Source organism: Protopterus annectens, chromosome 16.part0, assembly GCF_019279795.1.
Source record: "Protopterus annectens isolate FY-2018-M chromosome 16.part0, PAN1.0, whole genome shotgun sequence".
Classification (NCBI taxonomy): Eukaryota; Metazoa; Chordata; order Ceratodontiformes; family Protopteridae; genus Protopterus; species Protopterus annectens.
Genome location: NC_056750.1, coordinates 595,027,657 through 595,052,804, shown reverse-complemented (window position 1 = coordinate 595,052,804; position 25,148 = coordinate 595,027,657). Strand labels below are relative to the sequence as shown.

Here is a 25,148-nt window from a genome sequence, read left to right as displayed (position 1 = left end):
ACGAGTTAGCGGATTTACTGCATTCTGGTTGTCAAGTGGCCAAACACTCATTACACTGTGAGTATGACGCCCTAAGACTCACAAGCAGGGCAGCAGTGTCAGGATCTGTCATTAGGAGACATGCATGGTTGAAGGAACAACCTCTCCCTGATCATGTCAAGTCTAAATTAATTGATGCACCCTTGGATAAGGACCACTTGTTTGGAGTAAAAGCAGAGGCGGTGCTTAATAAGATGGAAGACAAAGCAAAATCTATGCAAACAGTGAAAGATTTCTTTTAGGTACATCCTCCTGGGTTCAGCAGGAATTTTCCCTCAAAACACTGGTCCTTTTCTGCACCTAGCAGACTGGCAAGGTAAGCCCCGCAGGGACAGACCCCCCCCCCCAGGCTCCTATCCCAGGGACAGCAGAGAACCAAACAGTGGACCACTTCCGCTCCAAAGACAGGGAGTTCTAAGCCATCCCTCTATGGCAAAAACTCACAATGACTCCCTCTCCCCCCTCTGCCCTCTTTTCACTCACGAAAAATTAGGAGGAAGGTTCACCCTCTGCAAAGAAAATTGGTTTTCTGTAACAAAGGACCAATGGGATACAAATTCTCCTTCAATGAACCCCCAATTCCAAGAGGGTACCCAGACTTGTCTCCAAATCAGTGGGCAGAGGCATTGAAACAAGTCCGAACTCTCATATCCCAAGGGGCAGTAGAACCTGTCCCTTCAGATCAAAAAGGCAAAGGCTTTTATTCCAGACTATTCCTTGTTCCCAGAAAAGAGGGGACCTGGTGGCCCATCCTGGATCTATCCATTCTGAACACTTTTCTGGTGGTCCCCAAATTCAAAATGCTAACTTTGCAGCAGCTGCTGCCTATGCTGACAAAAAGTGCCTGGTTAGTTAACGCAGATCTAAAAGATGCCTACCGCCACATCCCCATAAGGGAATCCTGCAGGAAATTCCTTCGCTTCAGAGCAAGCTTACAGCACTTTCAGTTCTCTGTGGTACCCTTTGGCTTATCTACTGCTGTCAGGGTATTCACCAACTGCTTAGCCCCGGCCATATCCTTTTGCAGGCAGAAATAGTTACAAATTTACCCTTATCTGGACGACTGCCTCATTCAGGCAGAGTGCAAAGAAAAGCTACTCAAAAATCTCCTCTTTTTTTCAAAACCCTCCTAACCTCCTTAGGGTACACCATCAACAAGGAGAAATCCAAAGCAAACTTCTTCCAGGAAGATCATTTTTTGGGAGCACTGCTGGACACAGCATCCCAAATGGCCTTCCTATCCCAAGAAAAGCAGAGCTTCCTGCCTCTCTACTTTACTTTACCCAGCTGGCTTCCAGAAGTTACCTCACTGCGAGGAATTTCTTGCAATCCTTGGTGTACATGGCATCTTGCATCCTTCTAATTCCTCTGTCCAGGCTTCACATGAGAAAATTCAGTGGTATCTAAAGAACCTTTGGTGTCAGCACTCTCAACCTCTAGAGACCTCTATTCCTCTGATCCCCTGTATAAGGGCCAAGTTTCTCTGGTGGGCAGGGGCATGTACCAAGAACAAGGGTCTTCCCTTTGCCCAACAGGGAAGACCATTACCACCAACGCCTCAGACATTGCTTGGGGCTCTAACCTAGAAGGCAGGTGCATCCAAGGTCATTGAGATACCTAGCACCTTCCCTTACACATCAAACAGAAGGAAATGATGGCAGTACAAAAGGCTGACATCCTTCAAGCCCCATCTCAAGCCTGGGGTTCTCCTTATCAATGCAGACAACACCACAGTAATGTGGTACATTAACAAACAGGGACCCAGTATTACCCTCTGTGCAGGCTAGCCATGAACCTCTGGCTGACAGCCTCTTCCATGGGATTACACCTAATAGCTCAATACCTACCAGGGATCACCAACACCCTGGCAGACCACTTAAGCAGAAACTTACTGGACCCCCACAAATGGCAGCTCCACAGAAAAATCTTTTTACAAGTCACGCAGGAGTGGGGGACTCCGGAGGTGGATCTCTTTGCTTCGCATCTCAACCATTAGCTGAAACAATTCTGCACCAGGGAGTATCACCACCTAGCATGGTAGGTGGATGCCTTGACCTTCCCCTGGAACACCCTCTTTGTGTACGCGTTCCCTCCTCTGCCTCTTATTCTTATCTTATCTTATCTTATCTTATTAAGGTACTGATCAAAATAAGGGAGGAGAGATCAAAGGCCATCCTTATTGCTCCAGATTGGCCCAGGCAACATTGATACCCCTTACTGCGCGGCCTGACAATTCAGCCTCCCAGGCAGCTCCCCCGATCTCATTTCTCTTGACTCAAGTGTAGGGCAAAATGCTGCACCCAGACTTGCAGACTCTCAAACTTTCATCATAGCTAATACTCAAAAGGCAAACAAGGGGCCCCAGTTAAGCAAACAAGTCCTAGACATTATGACAGAGACCAGAAGGCCCAGCACCAGAAAATCTTACACAGGAAAATAGAAAAGACTCTGTTCCTGGATCCAGTCTAGAGGGGGGGCAATACCTCACAACCTTCCCATCCGTCGTATCCTGGACTACCTAGTGGAGCTACTTAATAGTGGCCTCGCCTTCTCTTCTGTCATAATCCAAGCCTCAGCCATTTCAGCTCATTTTGACACAAATCAGCCCCTGTTCTCCCATCCCTTGATTAAACAATTCCTCAGAGGGGCTTCTAATATCAGACCTCCCAGAAGGCCACCCACACCAGGCTGGGACCTGAATTATATTTTGGAAAAACTAACCTTGCCACCCTTTGAACCTGCTGCTTCAGCAGAACTAAGATCCTCTCATGGAAGACTGCCTTACTCCTAGCTGTCACTTCAGCCAGAAGGGACTCAGAACTTAAGGCACTGATGGCCATTGAGTCCTTCATCATTTTCCATGCAGACAGGATCTCCCTGAGGACTAATCCCTCCTTTATGTCCAAGGTGGTATCTAATGTGGCTCTCAACCAGGCCATACATCTACCCACCTTCTTTCCTAACCCTCAAAACAAGGGGGAAAGAATTTTGCACTCACTAGACATGCACAGACAGCTCAGATACTGTCTGGACTGTACTAAACCCTTCAGTAAAACAGACCAACTACTTGTCAGTTTTGCCCCAGGGGCAGAGGGGAAGGCCATTTCCATGCAAACCATTTCCAAATGGATATCATACTGTATCCATTTCTGCTACAGATTACATGGGAAACCCGCCCCTAAATCTATTCAAACCCATTCCACTAGGGCAGCCTCTACTTCCACAGTATTCCTCGGAGGAGTTCCCACTAGGGACATCCTGGAAGCTGCCACCTGGACTTCTGTCCATACCTTTACCAAGCATTACCACCTACCTCTATTTTCTAAGGCTAGGGTAGGGTTTGCCTCTGCAGTTCTGCAGGCATTCTAACCCAGGCCTAGGTCTCTTACTAATCCTACCACCCCTCTTCTGAGCTTTGGGAATCCTCCCACAGGTGATGGCTGCAACAGTAAAACATTAAGAACATAGTACAGTTGTATACACTTACCATAAATGTAGCTTTTCGAGTGTATTCACTGTTGCAGGCCTGATTCCCCCCTTCCCTGTTATATATTCTTTCTTTTGGGAGACATACACTTTTCAAGGTGGCTTTTAGGCACCAGGACCACTTTACCATATTACTTGGGCTTCTGACTGGTTAGGGCAAGAAAAACTGATGTAATGGCATCGGCTGCCTTTCTTTATAGCCCTGACGACAGTATGTAAGAGACACCAGCCGATGCAGAAAAACATTGACTCTGGTATTTGGGCCGGTTGTGGGCTACCACAGCAGGGATAACCCACAGGTGATGACTGCAACAGTGAATACATTCGAACATCTACATTTATGGTAAGTGTACACAACTGTGCTTTCCAGATGGTTACACTGCAGTCGATAGTTCCTTTTCTAGAAAAAGACAATTGGATGTGCTCAATAGATCTCCAGGATGCCTACTACCACATAAAAATGGACAGACCATCCAGAGATCACCTGCGCTTTTGGCTAGGGGCCAGTCACTACCAATTTCGAGCACTGCCCTTTGGTCTCACAACAGCCCCCAGAGTGTTCACCAAATGCATGGCAGTAATCACGGCTCACCTGAGACATTTGGGATTCTAGGTGTTTCCATACTTAGACGACTGGCTCCTAACCGCCACCACCAGGCATCAGCTCATTCAAACAAGGGACACTATTATGAATCAATGCTGTCAGTTGGGGATTACCATAAATTTAGAAAAATCTGTCTTAGTGCCATCGCAGCATACTGTTTTTATAGGAGCAGATCTGGACACCACCGCAATGACCTTAAAATATCCGTCAGAAAGGGTTTGTGCTCTTTGACAACAGGTTCTAGCCATTCTCTCAAAAGAAAAAGCCCCAGCTTCCACGGTTCTCAAATTGCTGGGTACAGTGGCGGCAGCAATCACTGTAATTCCACTGGGTCAGATGCATATGTGGATACTACAGTGGCTCCTTTTCACACAATGGTCCTTTCAGGAACTCCCAGTATCAAATTATAATCACGAATTCATGAAAGAAGTACCTTTAGTGGTGGCTGACATCGCATTGTGTAACAATAGGACTTCCCTTTGTGTTACCCACCCCAATTGCCATAGTGACCATGGACGCTTCCCTGATAGGGTGGGGGGGCATTATCAGGGAAGAACAGCCCAAGGTACATGGAAAAAACATGAGGTTCACCTGCATATCAGTGTCCTAGAGATGAGAGCGGTACATGTTCTTTGTGTTTCATTCTTGCAGTCATCACATTAGGGTTATCCCTGCCAGGGTAGCCCTCGGCCGACCCAAATACCAGAGACTTAGTAGTTCTTTGTCAGTTGCTGTCACTTGAGAACTAACGTCAGGTCTTCAGTGGTGTAAAGTAAGGCAGCCGATGCCATTACATCAGTCTTTCTTGCCGTGGAGCCCAAAGCAGAAGCAGTTTGCATGAGTGCCGGTCGGCTGCTACCAGAGTTTTTGTTTCCGAATTGAAGTTGAAGTCTTCTAAAGCTAAGTACCCCATTGGGGATCCTTTTTTCTTGCACTAACCGATGTCAGAAAAAGTTAATTGTCTCACCTGTGGAAAGCAAATACCACACCGAGACTTCCACTCTTACTACATCACTTGTCTAGGCCCAGACCACGACGTCCCCCGTTGTCACTTCTGTGCTTTGTTTAATGCCAGAACTATCCATTGTCGGGCCCTTATTGTAGCCAGATATTTTCGTTTACAGTCGTCTAATTCTGTTATGGCTTTGGTAAGCCATCCGACAACAGAGCTTCCAAAAAAAACGTAAAGATAAAGACAGAGACAGATCGCACAGGTCCAAACCTTCCGATGACGCTTCCGTTAAGCTAGTCGTCAGTCCTCCAGTGCTCAGTGAGGCACTTTCACAGACCCTGATGCCTGCTTCAGTTGATTCTCAGGCCACTACCGAGACCCTTTTGGAGTCCGGTGTGCTGCAAAACCCCTCTTCGTCTAAGGATCCTGTGGTCGTCTCTACCTTGGATGGGTCCGGAGCTGCTGAGCAGGCACCTGCTTCCAAGGAAGTCCTTCACACCACCCAATCTCGACGCAAACCTACGTCTTCTTTTGCGACTACCGTTCTTTTGAAAACAACCGGGTTCCTTAGGACCAGGGTTCGAACCACACCCAAGAAACTGACTACCCACTCTTCAGGCGCCTGCTACCTTGCCTCAGTCTCACATGCTTAAAATGGCGGAAGACCTTATCATGCTGATCAGGGAAGCCAAGTTACCTCCTCAAAAAGAAAAAGACATCTGTCCCCAGTAGTTTTGTCTGAACAAGAGTCAGATGAATCTGATGAATCTGACCATGAAGACATGCAACCCCTCTCCACTTATGAGGATTCTTATACAGAGGAATCCATTCCTTAAGCCTCTCCCCCAGAGGTTTTTTCCTTTGGGGGAAACCCTGCATAATTTAAGGGAGCATTTCCAGTGGGAGACTCGGGACTGCCCTCAGTCTAAAAAGAGACTTGGGGAATTCCTAGATCTTTCGCAACACAGACCCTTGGCCATCCCCCAAGTCCTGGATGTGGTGGATGATGTTTTCCTTGAATCCAGCTCGACTCCTGACACCCTACCACCTGCTCCCAGAAAACCAGACAGGTACTACAGAGTCCATGACTCTCACAAATATCTTTTTAAAAATCCAACAGCTGACCCTGAGGTCATTTCTCAAGGGCCAAAAGTGTTTAAAGCAATCTCTGCTAAGAATCCCACCCCCTCATACAGGGATTCCCGAGCATTGGACAGATGGGGTAAAAAAAAAAACTATACACCTCCGTTACTCTTGCTATCAGGGCACTAAATTGTCCGTTCCATATGCTAAAATATCAGCAACATACCTTGGAACTCCTTAAACAATGTCTTCCTTTCCTGCTTGGGCAGAATCTAAAGATTTACAATACTTAATGCATTCTGCAAGTCAAGTAACTAAACTCACTTTGCACTGTGGTTTTGATGCTTTAGAAGCTTCTTGCAGGGCAGCAGTCACTGGATCTGTCATTAGAAGACATGCATGGCTTAAGGAACAACCTCTGCCAGACATGTCAAATCTAAATTGTTGGATGCCCCCTTGCACAAAGATAACTTATTTGGCACTAAGGCAGAAGAGGTCTTAAAGATGGAAGAAAAAGCAAAATCTATGCTAACAGTTAAAGATTTCTTACAGGTCCAGCAGGCATTTTCCCTTTAAGCACTGGTCCTTTCCTGCTCAGAGTAAACAGGCCCAGCCTAGGCCCTGTGGAAACAGACCCACCAGACAGCAGCCCCAGGGAATGCAGAGATCTAAGCAGTGTACTACCTCCACTTCAAAACCAGGGAGTTCTAAGCCACCACCTTATGGTAAGAACTCACAATGATTCACCTCCGCCCTACCTCCCCTCTGCCCACCTTCACTTACCCCTAGGAGGAAAGCTCTCCTTTCACTCAAGCACCTGGGCCACCATTACCAAAGACCAATGGGTTCTGAACATTGTGTCTCAGGGATGCATATTCTTCTTCCACACTCTTCCAACCCCAAAAGGGTTCCCAGATCTACCACCAAATCAGTGGGCAGAGGCTTAAAAGCAAATCCATTCCCTGCTCTCTCTGAGGGCAGTAGAGCACCTTCCTGCAGAAAAGATAGGCCAAGGCTTCTACTCCAGACTTTTTCTGGTGCCCAGAACAGAGGGCACCTGGCCCCCCCATCCTCGATCTGTCCATTCTAAACACCTTCCTGATGATAAAAAAACAAAAGTAGCCCAAGTGAAGCAACTGGATTGGACCCACTCACCATAGGTTCATAGATTAGTACTAGGCTAACTGCCCTTGCGAGCCATTTTAAACCTAGCCAATTATCCCTTGTGAGACTCAATCCCTGCAACCTTGTGTTTGTAAGGCAAACACCTTGACTATTAGGCCACCTTCTGTAGTTGTGTCTTTCGGCTTTTCCCGGTTAGGGGTCGCCACAGCGGAACTCTGGTCCGCTAATGATTGGCAGTAGATTTTTACGTGCTGGCTTGCCGGGCCTAACGCCCAACCTTCAACAAAGGAACGCCCATTCACGCATGTCGCCACACAGAAAACTCTTTAACTGAGAATCAAACAGTACATAAATCCAGGAAAAAAATGGATAAGCACATTTGTCTAGATAATCTAGACTTCTAAATAATAGATGCTTCCTTTTATACAAACCAAACAAGAAGTGACATAATTCAGAGTTAATTAGGGCAGATAAATGACTTTACATTAAATATTCATGAGATGAATAAAATAAGATAAAATGGTAAGGATGCAGGGAGTAGAGTTGGCGAAGGTGGATGAGTTTAAGTACTTGAGTACATCAGTTCAGAGTAATGGTGAATGTGTAAAAGAGGTAAAGAAGAGAGTACAGGCAGGGTGGAATGGGTGGAGAAGTGTGTCATGAGTGATTTGTGACAGACTGGTACCAGTAAGAGTGAAAGGGAAAGTTTACAAGAGGGTAGTGAGACCACCTACGTTGTATGGGTTGGAGATGCCATTGACAAAAAGGCAGGAGTCAGAGCTGGAAGTGGCAGAGTTAAAGATGTTAAGATATGCACTGGGTTTGACAAGGATGGACAGGATTAGGAATCAGTATATTGGAAGGTCCGCTCACATTGGACAGTTTGGAGACAGAGTCACAGTGGCACGATTGCGTTGGTTTGGATGTGCTGAGGAGGGATGCTGGGTATATTGGGAAAAGGATGCTGGGTATAAGAGGAAAAGAGGAAGGCCTAAGATAAGGTTTATGGATGTGGTGAGAGAGAACATGCAGGTGGTTGGTGTGACAGAGCAAGATGCGGGGGACAGGGAGAAATGGAAACAGATGATCCTTTATGGCGACCCGTAATGGTAAAGAGAAGAGAGATCCTGAATACTCCCTTGCTTAAAAAAACATTATTTGTTCCTTCTGCTGGTAATTCAAGAGGTTACCCAATTATAACCAAAACATTTTTTCCCAATCAAGTTCCTCTTTTAGTAAATAGTCAGCATTTCCCACAAGGCACAGACAAAAAAAAAAAAAAAACAGTAGCAGGGAGGTTCAAAGATGAAAGGATGGTCATCCCAGAAGCACTGCCACTGATTGCAGTTTTCATTTCCATCACATCATTTACTGGCTGTACCCATTTTGTGTTGTGGGAAGAGGAACAAAATATTTAGCGAAAGTTGCATGTTGTTTCCCTGTACTGGCATCAGTAGTATGGTGCAGGTCTAAAAAAATCCCAGTCTCAGACTTGCATTGATTGTTAGTTTGTGAACTGTCCTGTGTTTCAGCAAGTAACGCTGCCATCTCCCTTAACTAACACCACCTTCTGACAGCTGTATAAGACAGCAGTAACCTGACAGCCAGTGCCAATTATTTTTTAAATGGCTACTTAGTCTGGCAGCCCAGCCAGCCCTCATAAAAATGCCACTTTTGCAAGTAGTATGTGATAGAAAAGTGGTGTCAAAATGTGAAGTAGCCTTTTCTGAAAGCCAAAACTAAGCATTTTCAGCTAGCAGCTTTAAAATAATAGTCTAGTAATTATCTGTAACTGCATGCATGCTCAGTAGGAATGCTGAGCTTTTTCGAGTTTGGTGTTTTATATACACTATGATTGAAAGACAAGTAAAAGGTCAAGTTTAATTAAATTAAAATGATGATTAATATTTATCATTTAAAACTCTTAAGAGCTGCAGCTTAATAGCAGCAGCCATTCCTGGTCATCTGTCATGTTCCTACTATTTTTTTCATACTTGACAGTCTATTATATACATTATTCTTTCCCAATATTTTATGGAAAAAATAAAAAAAACTTCACGTTTCATGCCTTTGAATAAAGGATGAGCTGCACCCTTTCTTTTATGCAGCCATGTCTTATGGAACATTTTCATGTTTCAGACTTTGACGTTTTATACTTTGATTTTTCACAGTCTTGGGAAGTGCTGGAATTGTAATGCCTTTGTTTTTGTTAATTGGGACTTCATTTTAAACGTTTTAATCCATGCATAGTCTTGTCAATTGTATTTTTTATGACAACTTTGCATGAGTACTTTAATTGATATGAACTAGAATTTGTAGTGCCTACCATACCAGATTCCTCAGAAATCTGAGTAATATTTTGTTACATTCAGCCAAAATTAAAGTGATATGGGAACTGCTTGGTTGACTTGCCTGCTGATTTTTAGTTTTACCCATTTATGGTGAAGCCTTGTTAGGTGCTGCCGTTATCCTCATCACCAGAGAGCTACCTCCGCTTCTCTGTCCTGCCCTACTGGTATCTTGGCAGTAGACATTTCACAGCAGCATCATTGAGTTCACTCCATTTATTCATTTGGATGGGAGCCATACCTTTGTGGTCTGGTCCACATTCATATTAACTGCCCCTCAAAGCTTCCCATTCTCTCTTCCATGAGTGGAGCCTCTCTTTTTGTCTAGGAGCTTGGGATTGTCTGTAACAAAGATAACAAAGTAAATTAAAATGCACTCCGACATCAAAAAACAGTACTACTTTGGGAGGTTGTTACAGAAGCATTATATGTTTCTTCTTGCAGTTTTGGTGTTCATGCTTCATTTTCATAAACTGAGACCTCCTTATTCTGAAACCTACTTTTTTCACACAACTTCATCAGGTTAATTCAGCTGTGTGGAATTCCTTACCAGTGTCTCTGTGTGAATAGTGATTAATAGCCAGGTTTTCTGCTGGTATTACATGTCACAAGCACTATAGGAACTGGGTGTCTGCCTTCTTTCCTTGTCTTTCTATCCCTTGATGTTATGTTGTTCTATCTTGCCTTCATTCTTGATGGTTGGGTTTGGAACCGAGCATCGGTTTGACTCTGCCGCATAATAAAGCTCGAGAGCTTTCACTGGCTCAAGGCTACAACCTATCCCAAGATGCATAGCAACTGTTACCCAGATCTCATTTGCCGCTTGCAGCTAAAGGATTGTTTTTTTTCTCTGGCTCAGGCTAAGTGGATATTTCTTTAACTTTTTGTGTAATTGTTAACTAATAATTAGGTAGTAGAACAAATTCTTTATATTGCTATATCTTGAGTGTTCCTTGTTTTTAATAAAGGTCCTTTCCTTTCCGCTCTTTGTTTTTGGCTTTGTGTGGGCCATCATTTTCGCTTAGGCCTCTATTTAGCACTGTCCCCCTTTTAGGAATCCGTTTAAGTTAGAGGATTCCTTTTTTCTCTCCTCTTAGCCCATTTTTAATTAAAGGGCTCCCCTTTTGTTCCTTCCGTCATTTAAATTAGAGATGGCTCCTCAGGTTGGAGGAGTGCATCGTGTAAGTTAGAGACCCTCCTCTAATCTTCTTTCCCTCTGACCACTCTTCTTCTTCAAAAAAAAAAAAAAAGAAGAAAGCTTGTTATTTCTCTTTCTAGAGTACTAGTTTTTTATAGTCTTGCTAGTCTAGTATGATTCCTTGCACTTGAGTGAAACTTTTACTAACATGGTGACTTTCACTGCTGGTTGTGAACTTTTGCTGATAGTGACAGGATGTCTCAAGAGACTAAAGAGTCCAGTTTTAAAAAGTGTAATTTTTGCACACAAAAAAATGTCAATCACTGATGGACACACTAGTTGTGTGTATTGCATAGGCGCCGTTCACCTGCTTGATTCCTGTTCTATTTGTCATGCGTTTAGTTCAAGGGTCCTGCAGGAAAGGAAAAACAAGCTAATACTTCAGAGTTTGTTAAAGGGGCCTTTTGATTCGGCTGTTGAAGAGACTCAGGCCTCCAAACCGTCAGACAAATCATCCAAAACTTCTTCGGCTCCAGCTTCCGAGCCATTGAAGAGACCTGAAAAATTGAGTTCTTCAGATCTGAAACCTGTCTGTTCCAAAAAGGAAAAGTCTACATTGGTTCCACCTGCTGTTTTGGAACCATCTAGTAGTCGAAAAAGGAGCCTGTCACCGGCCTTGGATCCAATTAGTTCTGTACCACAGTCTCCTTTATTGCAATCAGTGGCGGGTAGCTACAAGTCATCCTCCCATTCCTCTTGGTCATCCAGGAGCCTTTCGGATGATTATGTGGAGCAGGTGGTTAGAAGGTTGCTTTTGTACACCAGCCCTGGCAAAAATTCTCACCAGCCCAGCCCAGACAGTCATGGATCGACTCCAGTAGCTGCTTTACCTTCGGTTCCTCCTCCGACTCAGTTGAGTTCAGAGCCAGAGTGCCAGGAAGTCCTAGTGGTGGAACCATTGGATGCCGATCTTTGCTCTGACCACTTCAGTGTTGTCACCCATCGAGGGGTCTGGGTCTGAGACTCCCTTCTCGGTTCCGGGGAGAGTGTCAAACCGGACCCTTGTCTGATCTGACTGTCCCACTCGGGGCTTCGGCGCAGATGAGTTCAGCTCCCACATCAGCCTCTGAACCATTCTCCTTGGTGCAGAGGAGATCTCCCGGTTCCTCGGAGCTGGAGGCTCTCTCGGCCTAAGATCCTGATGCCTTCAAGGTGATGATGAGTGTGCTTTCCTGTGAGACTGCTCCACCCTCACCTCCAGCTACTCTTCCCCACAAAGGGCCAGTGTCAACCTCTACACCATCCCTCCAGCCCCATTATAGAGAACCAATGCCCCGGGATGCCTCAATGAGTGAAACCCTCTCTTCCGAAACCTCCCTGGAACACCCTACCTCGAAGCTCTCTTGGAAGAGAACGTGTAAGAGGTCACATCCGATACCAACTTAGAGGATTCAGAAGGGTCCCCATGGTCACCCTCTGAGGATGTCTCTTTTTCAGACATCTTAGAGATCCTGAAACAGAGAGGTGGCTGGAAAACCCGTCTGAAGATGAGTTGGTATACCTGCAGGCATTTGATTCTCAACCCTCAGCCTCTTGTGTGTCTCCACCTTTCGACCAGCTCCTGGGTGTACTCTGTCAAAAGGCGTGGGGCACTCAGGAGTCGGTGGAGCCTGTTCCCAGGAGGCCCAACAAATTCATTACAGCCCCAGAAGACAGACGGTGTTTGACCAAAGGTGTCCCAGTAAATGCTATGGTGGTGGTGGTGGCGGCCACCAAGAAGGAATTAGCTGAAACTTCTGCATGCATCTGTCCATCCGCCAAATAAAGAGTCTCGAACGATGGACAGATATGGGAAGCGTATGTTCTCTTCAGTGGCCTTTACCCTTAGGTTGTTGAATTACTTATCCCATTTTACTCGTCTTCAGGGGAGCTCCAAAAGGAGCTAAGAGATGTAATCCAAGGTGCTACATCTGGGGGGATGGGGGGTATCTGATAAGATAAGCAGTCAACTTGTGACCTTAACCTCTATAACTAACTCCTCCATGCGCCTCATTTCTTATGCGGCCGATGAAGCGAGCAGGGCAGCAGGCACAGGAATAGCTCTGAGGAGACATTCCTGGATGCGTCTTTGTGAGTTTGCTGAACCCTTCAAGTCTTCCTTTGACGCCCCGTTTGACGGCTCGTCCTTGTTCGGGCCAAAAGTGAAGGAGACTCTCACTAGGAGCGAGCAAGATGGCAAAACTCTGTCTGCCGTGAGAGTATGTTTCTCCGTCCCTACTAGACCATATAGCAAAGGTTAGAAGGGTGGAAAAATGTGGTTCCGGAAATCTAGAGGAGCTTCGCTGGATGCTCATGGTGAATTTTCCCCCAGGGACAGAGGGGGAAATAATGGAAGACGTTGCCCTCGCGGCAGAGGGGATCCGCAGAATCAGGGTGACAGAGATAAGTTCTTGGGTAGACTCTTCCAGCACTCCAGAAAGGAGGCCCACCTGTCCACCTCTGGAGGCAGTCGGGGGAAGATTATCAATGTACCCAAAAGCCTGGCTAAAGATGACTCAAGACAAATGGGTACAGTCCATCATATCCAGGGGATACAACATTCCTTTCTCCCTTCCACCCCTTCCATCAAAGTCTATCCCAGACGTACCACCCGGTCAAAGGGTTCAAACAACCCTAGAAATTCAAAGGTTGCTAGAAAAGAGAGTCATCCAAGAATTCCCAGCAGACGAAATCGGATCTGGAATTTATTCAAGGTACTTTTTACTTCCAAAAAAGACGGGGACTGGAGACCAATTTTGGATCTCAGCAGACTGAACAAGTCGGTAAAGAAAACAAAGTTCCAGATGGTAACACTGCAGCCTATACTCCCTTTTCTGGGACAACACAATTAGATGTGCTCCATAGATCTTCAGGATGCGTACTACCATATAAAGATGGACAGGTAATCCAGAAGATATTTACACTTCCAGCTGGGAGCCAGTCATTACCAATTCAGAGCTCTGCCCTTTGGTCTCACTACATCCCCCAGAGTGTTTACCAAATGCATAGCAGTTGTTATGGGTTACCCGAGACATCAAGAATTCCAGGTGTTTCCATACTGAGATAACTGGCTCCTGACCGCTGCCACTGAGCATCTACTAACCAGGACAAGAGACACCACCATTCATCTATGCTCAGAGCTGGGCATTACTGTAAATTTAGAAAAATCTGCCTTGTTGCCATCACAGCATATTACCTTTATAGGGGCTGACTTAAACACAAAAGACACGGTGGCAAAACTGCCTCACAAAAGAGTTCAGATGCTACGCCATCAAGTGTCAGTACTGCTCATAAAGAAAAAAGTGCAAGCAAAATTTGTCCTCAAGGTTCTGGGTTCAGTGTCAGCTGCAGTAACACTAGTCCCACTGGCGTGTCTACACATGAGAATGTTACAGTGGCTACTTTTCACTTAGTGGTCCATGCAGGAATTGCCCATGTCACAAAAAATTCTCATTATGTACACCTGCAAGAGGGACCTACAATAGTGGCTTCAGTCCACTCGGGTAATGATAGGCAGACCATTTGTCCTACCCCAACCTGTAGCTACAGTGACTACAAACGCTTCCCAGATAGGGTTGGGGGGGCATTATTTGGGACAGACTGTCCAAGGGACTTGGCAAGAACACGAGTACCACTTGCACATCAACGTCCTAGAGATGCTTCTGGTGTTGCAAGCATTCCAGAGCTCTCTTCCAACAGGTACGATTGCAATACAAACAGACAATATGTCCAAGGCGGAACCAGATCCTACCCCCTCTGTCGAGAGGCTCAGAGTTTGGCAATGGGCAATTTCTTCTCAGCATTTTCTGACCGCAATGCACATCCCAGGGAAATCCAACGTGATAGCGGACAGGCTAAGCAGGACAATTCTTATGCCTTTCAAGTGGTCCCTCAAACAGGAAATTGCAAACCAAGTTTTTTACAAATGGGGCCAGCCTTGCTGCGACCTCTTTGCCACATCTATCAACTCCTAATGCAGCAGCCACTTTTCCCTAATCCCCCCCTCCCCCCAGGGATGCACTTGTTCACAATTGGCCCCTGGGACTTCTTTATGCATTTTCCCCGATGTTCAACGTGTTTCACTGTTACAGTCCTTACAAAATGGGTTATCTGGCTCCCGGTAGCCCACAGTCAGCCAGAATACCAAAGTCCTTGGTATATGATGTCATCTGCTTTCTGTTTAGGCCTGACGTCAGGACATTGGGTACAAAGGAAGGCAGCCAACACCATTTCCTCAGTCTTTCTTGCCGTGGAGCCCGAAGCAGAAGCATTTTGCACGAGTGCCAGTCAGCCGAGTACTTTCTTTTTGTATTCCGCCTGCTTAGTTGACGACTTCCTCAGATAAGTACCCCATTGGAGACCCTCTTTTCTTGCTTTAATGAATGTCAGAGAAAGTTAATAACTGTCTTGCCTGTGGAAAACAGATTCCACACTGTCATTTTCACTTCTATTGTATTACTTGTTTGGGCCTTGAGCACGACGTCCCTAATTGTTTTCTCTGTGTTTCTTTCAACCCGCGTACCATACGCCGTAGAGCTAGGATCTTGTTCAAGCATTTCGGAGTTTGGCCTAAGTTCATCGGTATGGCATCTTCTGGTCTCCCGACTTCAGATGTTCCTAAAAAGCGCAAGGATAAGGGCCGCGACAGGCTTAGGGTCAAATTAGCTGACAACGTCCCTGTTAATTGGTTGCTGGCCCAGCAGTAGTCAGTGAGGCACTTTCCTTGCCCCTGCTGTCTGCGGATGTTTAGCAACAGGCATCTGCAGAGGCCTTTTCTGAGTCCTCCATCCCACAGGCTTTCACTTTGTCTTCTGACCCTCTGCCAGTCGCCGCCTCTGGATCCGGAGCCGCTAAGCAGGCGCTGGCTTCTGAGGCCTCTTTTCTGTGCCTGGAGACCAGATCCAGACTGACTACCTTGATTCAGACTTCTACGGTGGCTAGTTCTCCTGAGTCCCTCTGGCTTTCTAGCAGGCCGTCCAGCTGAAAATCTACTCCAAAGCAGGCGCCGGCCTCCCCTCAAATACCTCAGGCTCAGATGGTTAAAATGGCTAGTGAACTCTTGTCCCTTAACAAGGGCTCTCAGCCACCTCCTAAGAGGAATAGGGAATTGTCCCCAGAAGATTTGTGTGCCTCAGACTCTGAGGTTTCCAGGAACTCTGCTGATGAAGAGGGAAACTCTCAACTTTTTTCTGGTTTTGAAGATTCTGATTCAGAAGACTCCATCCCTTCTGCCTCCCTCCAGAAGATTTTTCTTTTGGGGATACTCTGAATACTCTTAGGGAGCATTTCAAATAGGAAAGCTAGGACTACCCTCAGTCTAAGAAACAGATTAGGGAATTCTTCGATTTGCCACAGCATAAGCTTTTGGCTGTCCCTCCAGTTTTGGAAGTTGTTGATGTTTTCATGGAGAATTCTTTGACTGCTAATTCTGTTCCTCCTGCTCCCAGAAAGCCTGACAGGTATTATAGAGTTCCTGATTCTCATCAGTCCCTTTTCAGGAATCCTACTGCTGATCCAGAGATCATTTCTCAGGGCCCTAAGGGTGTTAAAGCCACGGTTGCTAAAAATCCTGTTCCTTCTGACAGGGAATCTAGGGCCGTGGTTAGATGGGGGAAAAAGATTTATACTTCCACCATGGCTATTAGGTCTGTCAATTGTCTTTTTGATATGCTTAGGTATCAGCAGCATACTTTGGAGGCTATTAAGGCTAAAATTGCTGGTGTTCTGATGGAGAGTAAGGACATGCAAGATTTATTGAATTCTGCCACTCTTGTCACTAAACATTCTGTACATTGTGGTTTCGACACCTTGGAGGCTTCTTGCAGGGCAACAGCCACTGGTTCTGTCATTAGAAAACAGCCCCTTTCTGAACCTGTCAAATCTAAATTAGTGGATGTGCCTTTGCACAAGGACAATCTTTTGGTAGCAAAGCAGAAGATGTGTTGAAAAAGTTTGAGGAAAAGGCCAAATCTATGCAAACTGTTAAAGACTTTCTGCAAGTTCAGCCTCTTCGTTTTAGTAGACATTACCGTTCTAAGAATTGGACTTTTCCTGACCCTAGTAAACAGAGTCGCACTAGGCCTAGGGATTGCAGGTCTTCTAGGGGACCAACTTCCACCCCTCAAAAGGCTAAGCACTGGCAGGCTTCCTCTTCAGAATCGGGGAGTTCTAAGCAAACTTCCCAAAGCAAGCATTCCGAATGACTTCGGCCTTCCCCTGCCTGCCTCCGCGGGCCCGGGGTTTCCTTTGGAGGGAAGGTTAACCATTTTTGCAGATGCCTGGTTCACCATCACAGACGACAAATGGGTGCTCAAAATAGTATCCTAAGGCTATAAGTTCTCCCTTCACACCTTCCCTATCCACCAAGGATACCCAGATATCCCCCCAAATCATAGGGCAGAAGCAGAAAAACAAGTTTCTTCTTTGCTAAACCTGGGAGCAATAGAGCCAGTTCCTGCACTACAGATAGGCCAGGGTTTATATTCAAGACTTTTTCTGGTTCCCATAAAAGGGAACACCTGGCACCCTATTCTGGATTGGTCCATTCTAAACACTTTTCTGGTGATTCCCAAATTCAAAATGCTCACTCTTCAGCAGTTGCTGCCAATGCTGGCCAAGGATTCCTGGCTGGTGACTTTGGATCTCAAAGAAGTTTATCTGCACATCCCAATAAGGGAAAGCTGCAGGTAGTTCCTTTGCTTCAGGGCGGCGAACAGGCACTTCCAATTATCTGCACTGCCCTTTGACTTATCTACTGCTCCCAGAGTTTTTACCAAATGCCTGGCTCCAGTCATTGCTTTTAGCGGGCAAAAAAAATTCAGATTTACCCTTACTTGGACAATTGTCTTATTCAGGCAAACTGTCCATAGCAACTTTTAAAGGATTTGGACTTGGTAAAGAACCTTCTCACCTCTTTGGGCTACACCATCAACAAAAAGAAGTCAAAATTGGTACCCACCAGAGAGATTGTATTCCTGGGAGAGAGCCTGAACACAGCTGCCCAGATGGTATTCCTTCGTCAAGAGAAACAAATGGATCTTTCGAATTACTTCAAAAATTTGGCAAGCATGACCCAGCTCTCTGCAAGGCAATTCCTGCAAGCCCTGGGATTCATGGCTTCATGTATTCTGATGATTCAGTATGCCAAACTGCATATGAGGAAAATACACTGGTACCTCAAAAACCTTTGGTGTCAACACACTCAAGATTTAGACTTGATACTTTCTCTGATTCCCTGCCTGCAGACGGAGTTCCTTTGGTGGGTGACTGCCTGTGCACAGAACAAAGGCCTGCCTTTCTGTCCACCTCCTGCCAGCCAGACTCTCACCACAGATGCCTCGGACTACGCTTGGGGAGTACATCTAGAGGGCAGATGCATTCAGGGGATTTGGAACTCTCAACAGTTTCATTTGCACATAAATCTGAAGGAATTGATGACAGTCCAGCAGGCCTTGATGGCTTTCAAACATCTTCTCTCTCCTGGTACTCTTCTGGTCAGGACAAACACCACCACAATCATGTGGTACATCAACAAGCAGGGAGGGACGCACTCTTATCCCCTGTGCAGACAAAGCATGATACTATGGTCCATAGCAGCTTCCATGGGCATTCATCTGATAGCTCAGTTTCTTCCAGGAAGGCTCAACACCTTGGCAGACCGGTTGAGCAGGCAAGTCCCTGGATCCTCACGAGTGGCAACTAAACAAGATCATCTTCTATCACATCATTCAGCGTTGGAGCACTCCTGAGGTGGATCTCTTCTCATCTCCAACCAACCACCTTCTATAACCTTTTGCACCAGAGATCATCACAACAAAGCTTGGAAAGTGGATGCTCTGCCCTTCCCCTGCACACAGCTCTTGATCTATGCATTCCCTCATAGGTTGGTACTGGGCTATCTGCCAGGCTTACTTAATGGTGGACTTTCCTGTTCTTCTATCAAAATCCATGCTTCAGCTATTTCTGCTCATTGTTCCTTTGAGCATCCCATTTTCTCTCATCCCTTGATGAAACAGTTACTCAGGGGAGCTAGCAATTTAAAGCCTCCCAGAAGGGCACATACTCCTGCTTGGGATCTCAATTTTGTACTTGAGAAACTTACTCTGCCTCCTTTTGAGCTAGCTGCCTCAGCAGACCTGAAGGTTCTCTCCTGGAAAACTGCCTTTCTCTTGGCTATTATTTCAGCTAGAAGAGTTTTTGAGCTGCAGGCCTTAATGGCAGTAGAGCCTTTTATCATCTTCCATGTGGATCGGGTTTCTCTTCGAACTAATCCCTCCTTTATGCCTAAAGTGGTTTCTAGCCTGACTCTTAACCAGTCTGTCCACCTGCCTACCTTCTTTCCTAATCCTCAGAATAAAGGGGAAAGGTTACTGCATTCCCTGGATGTGTATAGACAGCTTAAATTTTACCTGGACAGGACTAAATCTTTTCGAAAGTCGGATCAGTTGTTGGTCAGTTTTGCCCCTGGAGCTCGGGGCAAAGTTATTTCTAAACAGACCATTTCTAAGTGGATTGCTCATTGTATTCACTGTTGTTACTTACAGCATAGAAAGGTTCCTCCTCAGAGTATTAAGGACCCATTCTACTAGGGCAGCCTCTATCTCAGCAGCTTTTTTAAGAGGTGTACCTACTAGGGACATACTGGAAGCAGCTACATGGACTTGTGTCCACACTTTCACTAAACATTACAATTTACCCTTGTTTTCTGATTACAGGGCTGGTTTTGCCACTGCAGTGCTGCAGGGCATCCTTACCAACCCTTAAACAGTAGGTGTTCCTCCTCCCTTTTGTTTTTTTTTTCCTGGGCTTTGGGAATCAACCCGTTTTGTAAGGACTGCAACAGTTAAACATGATGAACATAGTACAGTTGTGTACACTTACCATAAATGTAGATGTTCGAGTGTATTCACTGTTGTAGTCCTGGCTTCCCCTCCTTCCATCCCCCCATTTTCTTTGGGCACAGACTGGATTTTTCTTTTCCTGATCTAACCTTTTTTGGGGGGCTCCTGACATTTAAGGCAAGAAAAACTGAGGAAATGGCGTCTGCTGCCTTCCTTTTGAACCTGACGTCAGGCCTAAACCGAGGGCAGCCGACATCATATACCAAAGACTTTGGTATTCTAGACGACTGTGGGCTACCGGGAGCTGGATAACCCATTTTGTAAGGACTGCAACAGTGAATACACTCTAACATCTACATTTATGGTAAGTGTACACAACTGTACTTTTCCATTAATACCCAAAGTTCTCCAGAAAGTCAGATTGTTGAGTTGCAAGCTGATTCTCATTGCTCCTTACTGGCTTTGTCAGATATGGTTCCCCCTTTCTATGGCCCCATCTTCAGGAGGAGCCTTGGATCCCGGACCCAGTGCCAGATCTTCTGACTCATCAGTCTGGAATGCTCCACCCCTGTCTTCAAAGCCTCAAGCTGACAGCTTGGTTACTCCACTTTCCATTTTAGCCAGGCTTCCAGAACTATATACCCAGCAGTGAAACACATTCTGTTTTCGTTGCACAAGAATACGACTAGGAAACGTTATGCAAACAAATGGAAGAGGTTTTCCTTGTTGGGCTGACAAGAACCACAGACACCTTTACAGCCCCTACATCAGCAATTCTGGAATTTTAACAGAAACCTTTAATCAGGGTGCAGCAGCAGCCACAGTACGAGTACAACTAGCTGCTCTATCAAACTACCACGTAGGATACATGGGATCTGGTATAATGTCCCACAGATTATGCAAAGCCTTTCTGAGGGGTATATTCATTTTAAGACCTCCCACAAGAGAACCACCACCTCCTTGGGATCTAAATTTGGTGTTATCCTCTTTAATTCTCCCTCCATTCGAACCAGCCTCCCCTTGCCCACTAAAGTTTTTATCTTGAAAGACAATCATTTTGACAGCCATTACTTCCGCTAGGAAGGTTTCAGAACTGCAAGCTCTGTCTGTCCGTCCTCCCTATCTGATTTTCCACAAAGACCGAGTCTCTCTCAGGACAAATCCTTCCTTTCTGCCAAAAGTTTGTTCTGAGGCCAATTTAAATCAGTCTATTGAGCTACCCACATTTTTCCCCAGTTATGGCAACAAGGCAGAATACAAGAAGCTTCACCAATTGGATGTGCATAGGCAGTTATGTTTCTATTTAGAGTACAATAGGGCAAAAGATTATAGAAAATCTGACCAACTGTTTGTTTCATTCTCAGAAAACATAAAAGGAACTTCAGTTTCCAAAAGTCAGCTTATGAAAATGGCTTACAGACACCATTACTTACGTCTGTAACTCTTGGAATAAAGACCTGCCAGGAAAAATTAGAGGACATTCAACTAGAGCTATGTCGACTTCCACCACCTTTCAAGCTAGGCTCCGTTTGGATTCAATTTGTGCTTCAGCTACATGGGTTAACCCTCGTATCTTTATCACTCATTACAAAGTAGATGTGGCCTCCTGGAACAGGGCATCTTTTGGTTCCACTGTTCTGAAGAGTTTATTCCCTTGAGTCACCCGAGAAACAAGTTGTTAGGGACGTTGTCCCAACCGTCAAGAATGAAGGCGAGATAGGACAACATAACATAAAGAAGTTATGTACTCACCATAATGTTCCATGTTTGTTGTCCATAATTTCACCTTCATTCTTGCATCCCACCCCTCCTTCCCCCTTCCTGGAGGATTGAGAGGAATTTTTCTGAAATTGGCTGTAAATTTCTGATTCCCTTCATGCCTTAGGAATTATGGGCAGAGGATCTGCTGTAGTAGTTGTATTGGGTTTGCATAGGCTAGTGATTAGTTGTCTCAAACAAGATCTGGGTAACAATCGCTAGGCATCTTGGGATAGGTTGTAGCCTCGAGCCAGTGAAAGCTCTCGAGATTTAGTATGGGGCAGAGTGGTTCCAAACCCAACTGTCAAGAGTGAAGGCAAGATTATGGACAACAAACGTGGAACGTTATGGTGAGTACATAACTTCTTTTTGTAGGAGTTTGACAAGGATCTGTTTTTCTTCTCTTTATGCCATAGATCTTTGGCTTATGATGTCTGGCAGGATAATTTAATGAGACTAAAACGTCCACCCATGTTTATCAGAAGCAGGGACATTGGATTTTGATTTGTACAGTCTTGTTTTGCAGCTAATAAATTTGAAGGATTACGTAAAGATTTTGATGTTTTATATTTGAAGTTATACTAGTGTGACCTATGAAATTGTAATAGTTTGGCAAGTGCATTTAGGTTCTTTTCTCAAGTCTTTGAGCAGTGAAAATGTGCTGCCTTTCATTGTTATGTAGTAAGTTGTCGTTTTTCAATCCTTTTCCAAATGATGTGGCTGACATGCTCAGTTAGTGGCAAGCTGAGAACATGTAGTGGATGATGCATATTGTGACTGTTTTTGAAATGGATTGAGTAAAACAAGTATTGGGTTTAGTCTACATGTCTGAAAGTGAGGTAATAGTTTGCAACTCCAGTTTTGTCTGCTTTTAGCTGAATGACAGAGAGATAAAGCCCAACTAAGACCAGGTTCAACAAGTAGCCTGTCTAATGATAGGTGAACATGCTTAAGCCTAGTAATTCCTCTACCAGTCTGAAAGTGAGGGTGTGACTGCATGCCTGGGCACACCAGAATTCATGGGATGGCCACCAGTCGTAACAAGTGGCGTTTTGGGAAGGCTACTTCCCTACACAGGCATAAATGTGTATAATGGATGCCAATATTCACATTTGTCATTCACAGTTACCACTCCAGTATGCTAAATGTGGGAGGTTAAGGGGTATGATTGATACCCATCTCATGAGCAGCATATATGAAGCTGCAGGTATATTTAGCACTTCTATGCCTCACATCTACAAGTTTAAGTGTTAAGTGCCATCCCAGGCCTGACAGCTTGTAGTCTGGTGGGTTTTAGTGGACAAATTAAACCTGGAAAATTGGGAGCAGGACCTGGCAACAGATGTTCAGCTGCCACAATAAAGGACCAGGAAAAGCAAGTTTCAGTTTGCCTGTAGAAGTGAAAATATCATGAATTATTCATGATGAAAGACTGACATTTGAGTGTCATAAGCATACTTACAAAAGTTTATTTTCTCTAATTTGGAGCATAATCTCAGTGGTGTTCTTGGTAATCACTGTCACAGTACTGATTCTTGGGTTGTCCTACCATGTAGAAGTCCGAGACCAGCCCTATTTCCAGAGTCTTTACATTGTCCCTAGATGACGGACATCTGAAGACAATGCCTGGATGTCCGACAATAAGAAGGGTGCCCAGCATCAGCTTCAGTTCATTGTGGTCATCCAGTCCAATGCTTGCAGTCTGTCAGTCAGCTCATTTTTCCAGCAAACCTTCTGCATCCAGTCAGATAAGTACATTGTTGAAAAATTTTCTCTACTAATTTAATGTTAAAAAAGTCAACAATTCCTTGAAGTGTGGGAAGCAAAGCCCACATGAAGATTTTGCTCTCATTTTGTCTGTTCTGCTTGGGGTTTCAGCACAACATCTGAAACTGTCCTGACTGTGCAAAATTCCATGCGAAAAGTGTAAAACATAGAGCTGACAACTGTATGGATTCCTCCTCTTCAGCATATTAAAGACATGTCACCAGGCATGGGGCAGCTGCCACTCCTTTTTCTAAAAGGAGTCTTTACCCAGGGCATCAGAGGCAGCCTTCTGGAACTCAGTGCACACCTTTATAAAGCACTGTAACCTAGGCAGTGTCTCCAGAGGAGCAGGTTTTGCTATTGCCATTCTGCAGAGTTTTATTTCCTAATGTCATACAGATGACCCCCCCCCCTCCCTTCCCCAACTTTTAGCTTTGGGAATTCTCCCAAGAATCAGTACTGCAACATTGACAACGAAGAACATAGTACAGTTGTGTCCAACTTACCATAATTGTAAATGTTTGAGTAGATCAGTGTTTGAGTACATATTCCCACCCTCCAATCTCTCTAACTGCTGACCACTTATCACCTCCTTGCTGGATGCAAGGGGTGGAGGAGTTTTTTCGTGAAGCTAATCCCCTTATCTCAATCAGCCCCTATTTGCCTTTTATGTTTTTCCGTCCTTCTCTCTTTAACTTCAAGCATTTGAGGTTATATTGTCAATGGGCATCAGACTCCTTGTTCACTGTTAAGAAAGACCTGAAGATTGCACCAATGGACACCCTTCTTATAGTCTGACATCAGTCTTAGGATGTCCATTGGCTAGGGATGATTTAAAGGCTCTGGAAATCGGGCTGTCATGCACTTCTATGTGGAAGGAAGACCCAAGAATCAGTAGTGCATCACTGATGTACACAAGCATTTATAATTATGGTAAGTGGGACACAACTGTACTACATTTTTGCATGTGTTTGATAGGAAGGCACTGAGGTGTAACGGAAAAGTTTTGCATCATATTTTGGCTTTGGCTAGTACGCACTGTTTCACTAATCCAAGACTGTATTTTTGATATTGCATTTATTTATTACATGGCTCCTGTGAGATTTTATATAATTCTGTCTCATTGCTGCACTCAAGCTTCTCTTTGTGATCAAGAATGTTTTTTCTAATAAGGCTGTATAATATACCCTACCCTTGCTGGTTGTATTTTGTAGAGTTCATGAAAGGAAACTGAAGCATCATATAGCTATAAAGAAAGTCCCATACACGGACGATGATGGACATTTTGTCAAACCTCAGAAAGCCAATGGGATCAAGTTGGAGAAATTTGTCTTTGATGTATTTCAGTTTTCAAAGAGAATAACTAACCTAATTTTTTTCATTTCATTGGTTGGTAACCTCCATTTGTCAGTTGATTCTGCTAATGACTAACTGACTTTGAACAGTAAATGACAGTGGAAAATGTTTGCTGAAATTGTAAATAAGAGTTAGAACCAAGACTCTTGGACTTCTGTCCTCTGTTCATATCTTTAGTGTTGCCACTCAATTTAATTTCTTTTACTCCAAGTACTGACTGCTTATCTGGAAGCTCACTCATGTCTACACCAGCTCTCTCAACCACAGGTTCTGTTTGTCTGACTAATTACCTATTTTATTCACTTGCTAACTTGTCCATCCACTAGCGGCCTCTTGGTCACTCTTAGACACCTGATCTGCTCGGTGCCCAGCAAATGCTTCATTCATTCAGGTATTCTCTTATCAATAGAGGAACCACGCCGTCCATCACCCACACAATAAAAGCTGCTTAGGACGTGCATACATGCATGTGTGTGCATGCACAAATGCATAGACACACATGCACACAAAACAATAAGCAAACATACTCACCCATTCATTCATCCTGCTAGTCTGTCCCTAAGTTGGAGTCATAAAAAATTAAGCAGTTTCAGTGTATAAAGAAAGACACAGT

General features: G+C 44.8%; 1 protein-coding gene across 1 annotated transcript in view; it reads left to right on the top strand.

Moving 5' to 3' along the window:
* Positions 1-25,148, top strand: part of UAP1L1 (UDP-N-acetylglucosamine pyrophosphorylase 1 like 1) — a 397,656-nt gene that overhangs the window by 317,082 nt on the left and 55,426 nt on the right. The window contains exon 6 of the mRNA XM_044058150.1: positions 24,394-24,568. Within this exon, the coding sequence (XP_043914085.1) occupies positions 24,394-24,568 (175 nt within the window). The remainder of the gene's footprint in view (positions 1-24,393; positions 24,569-25,148) is intronic.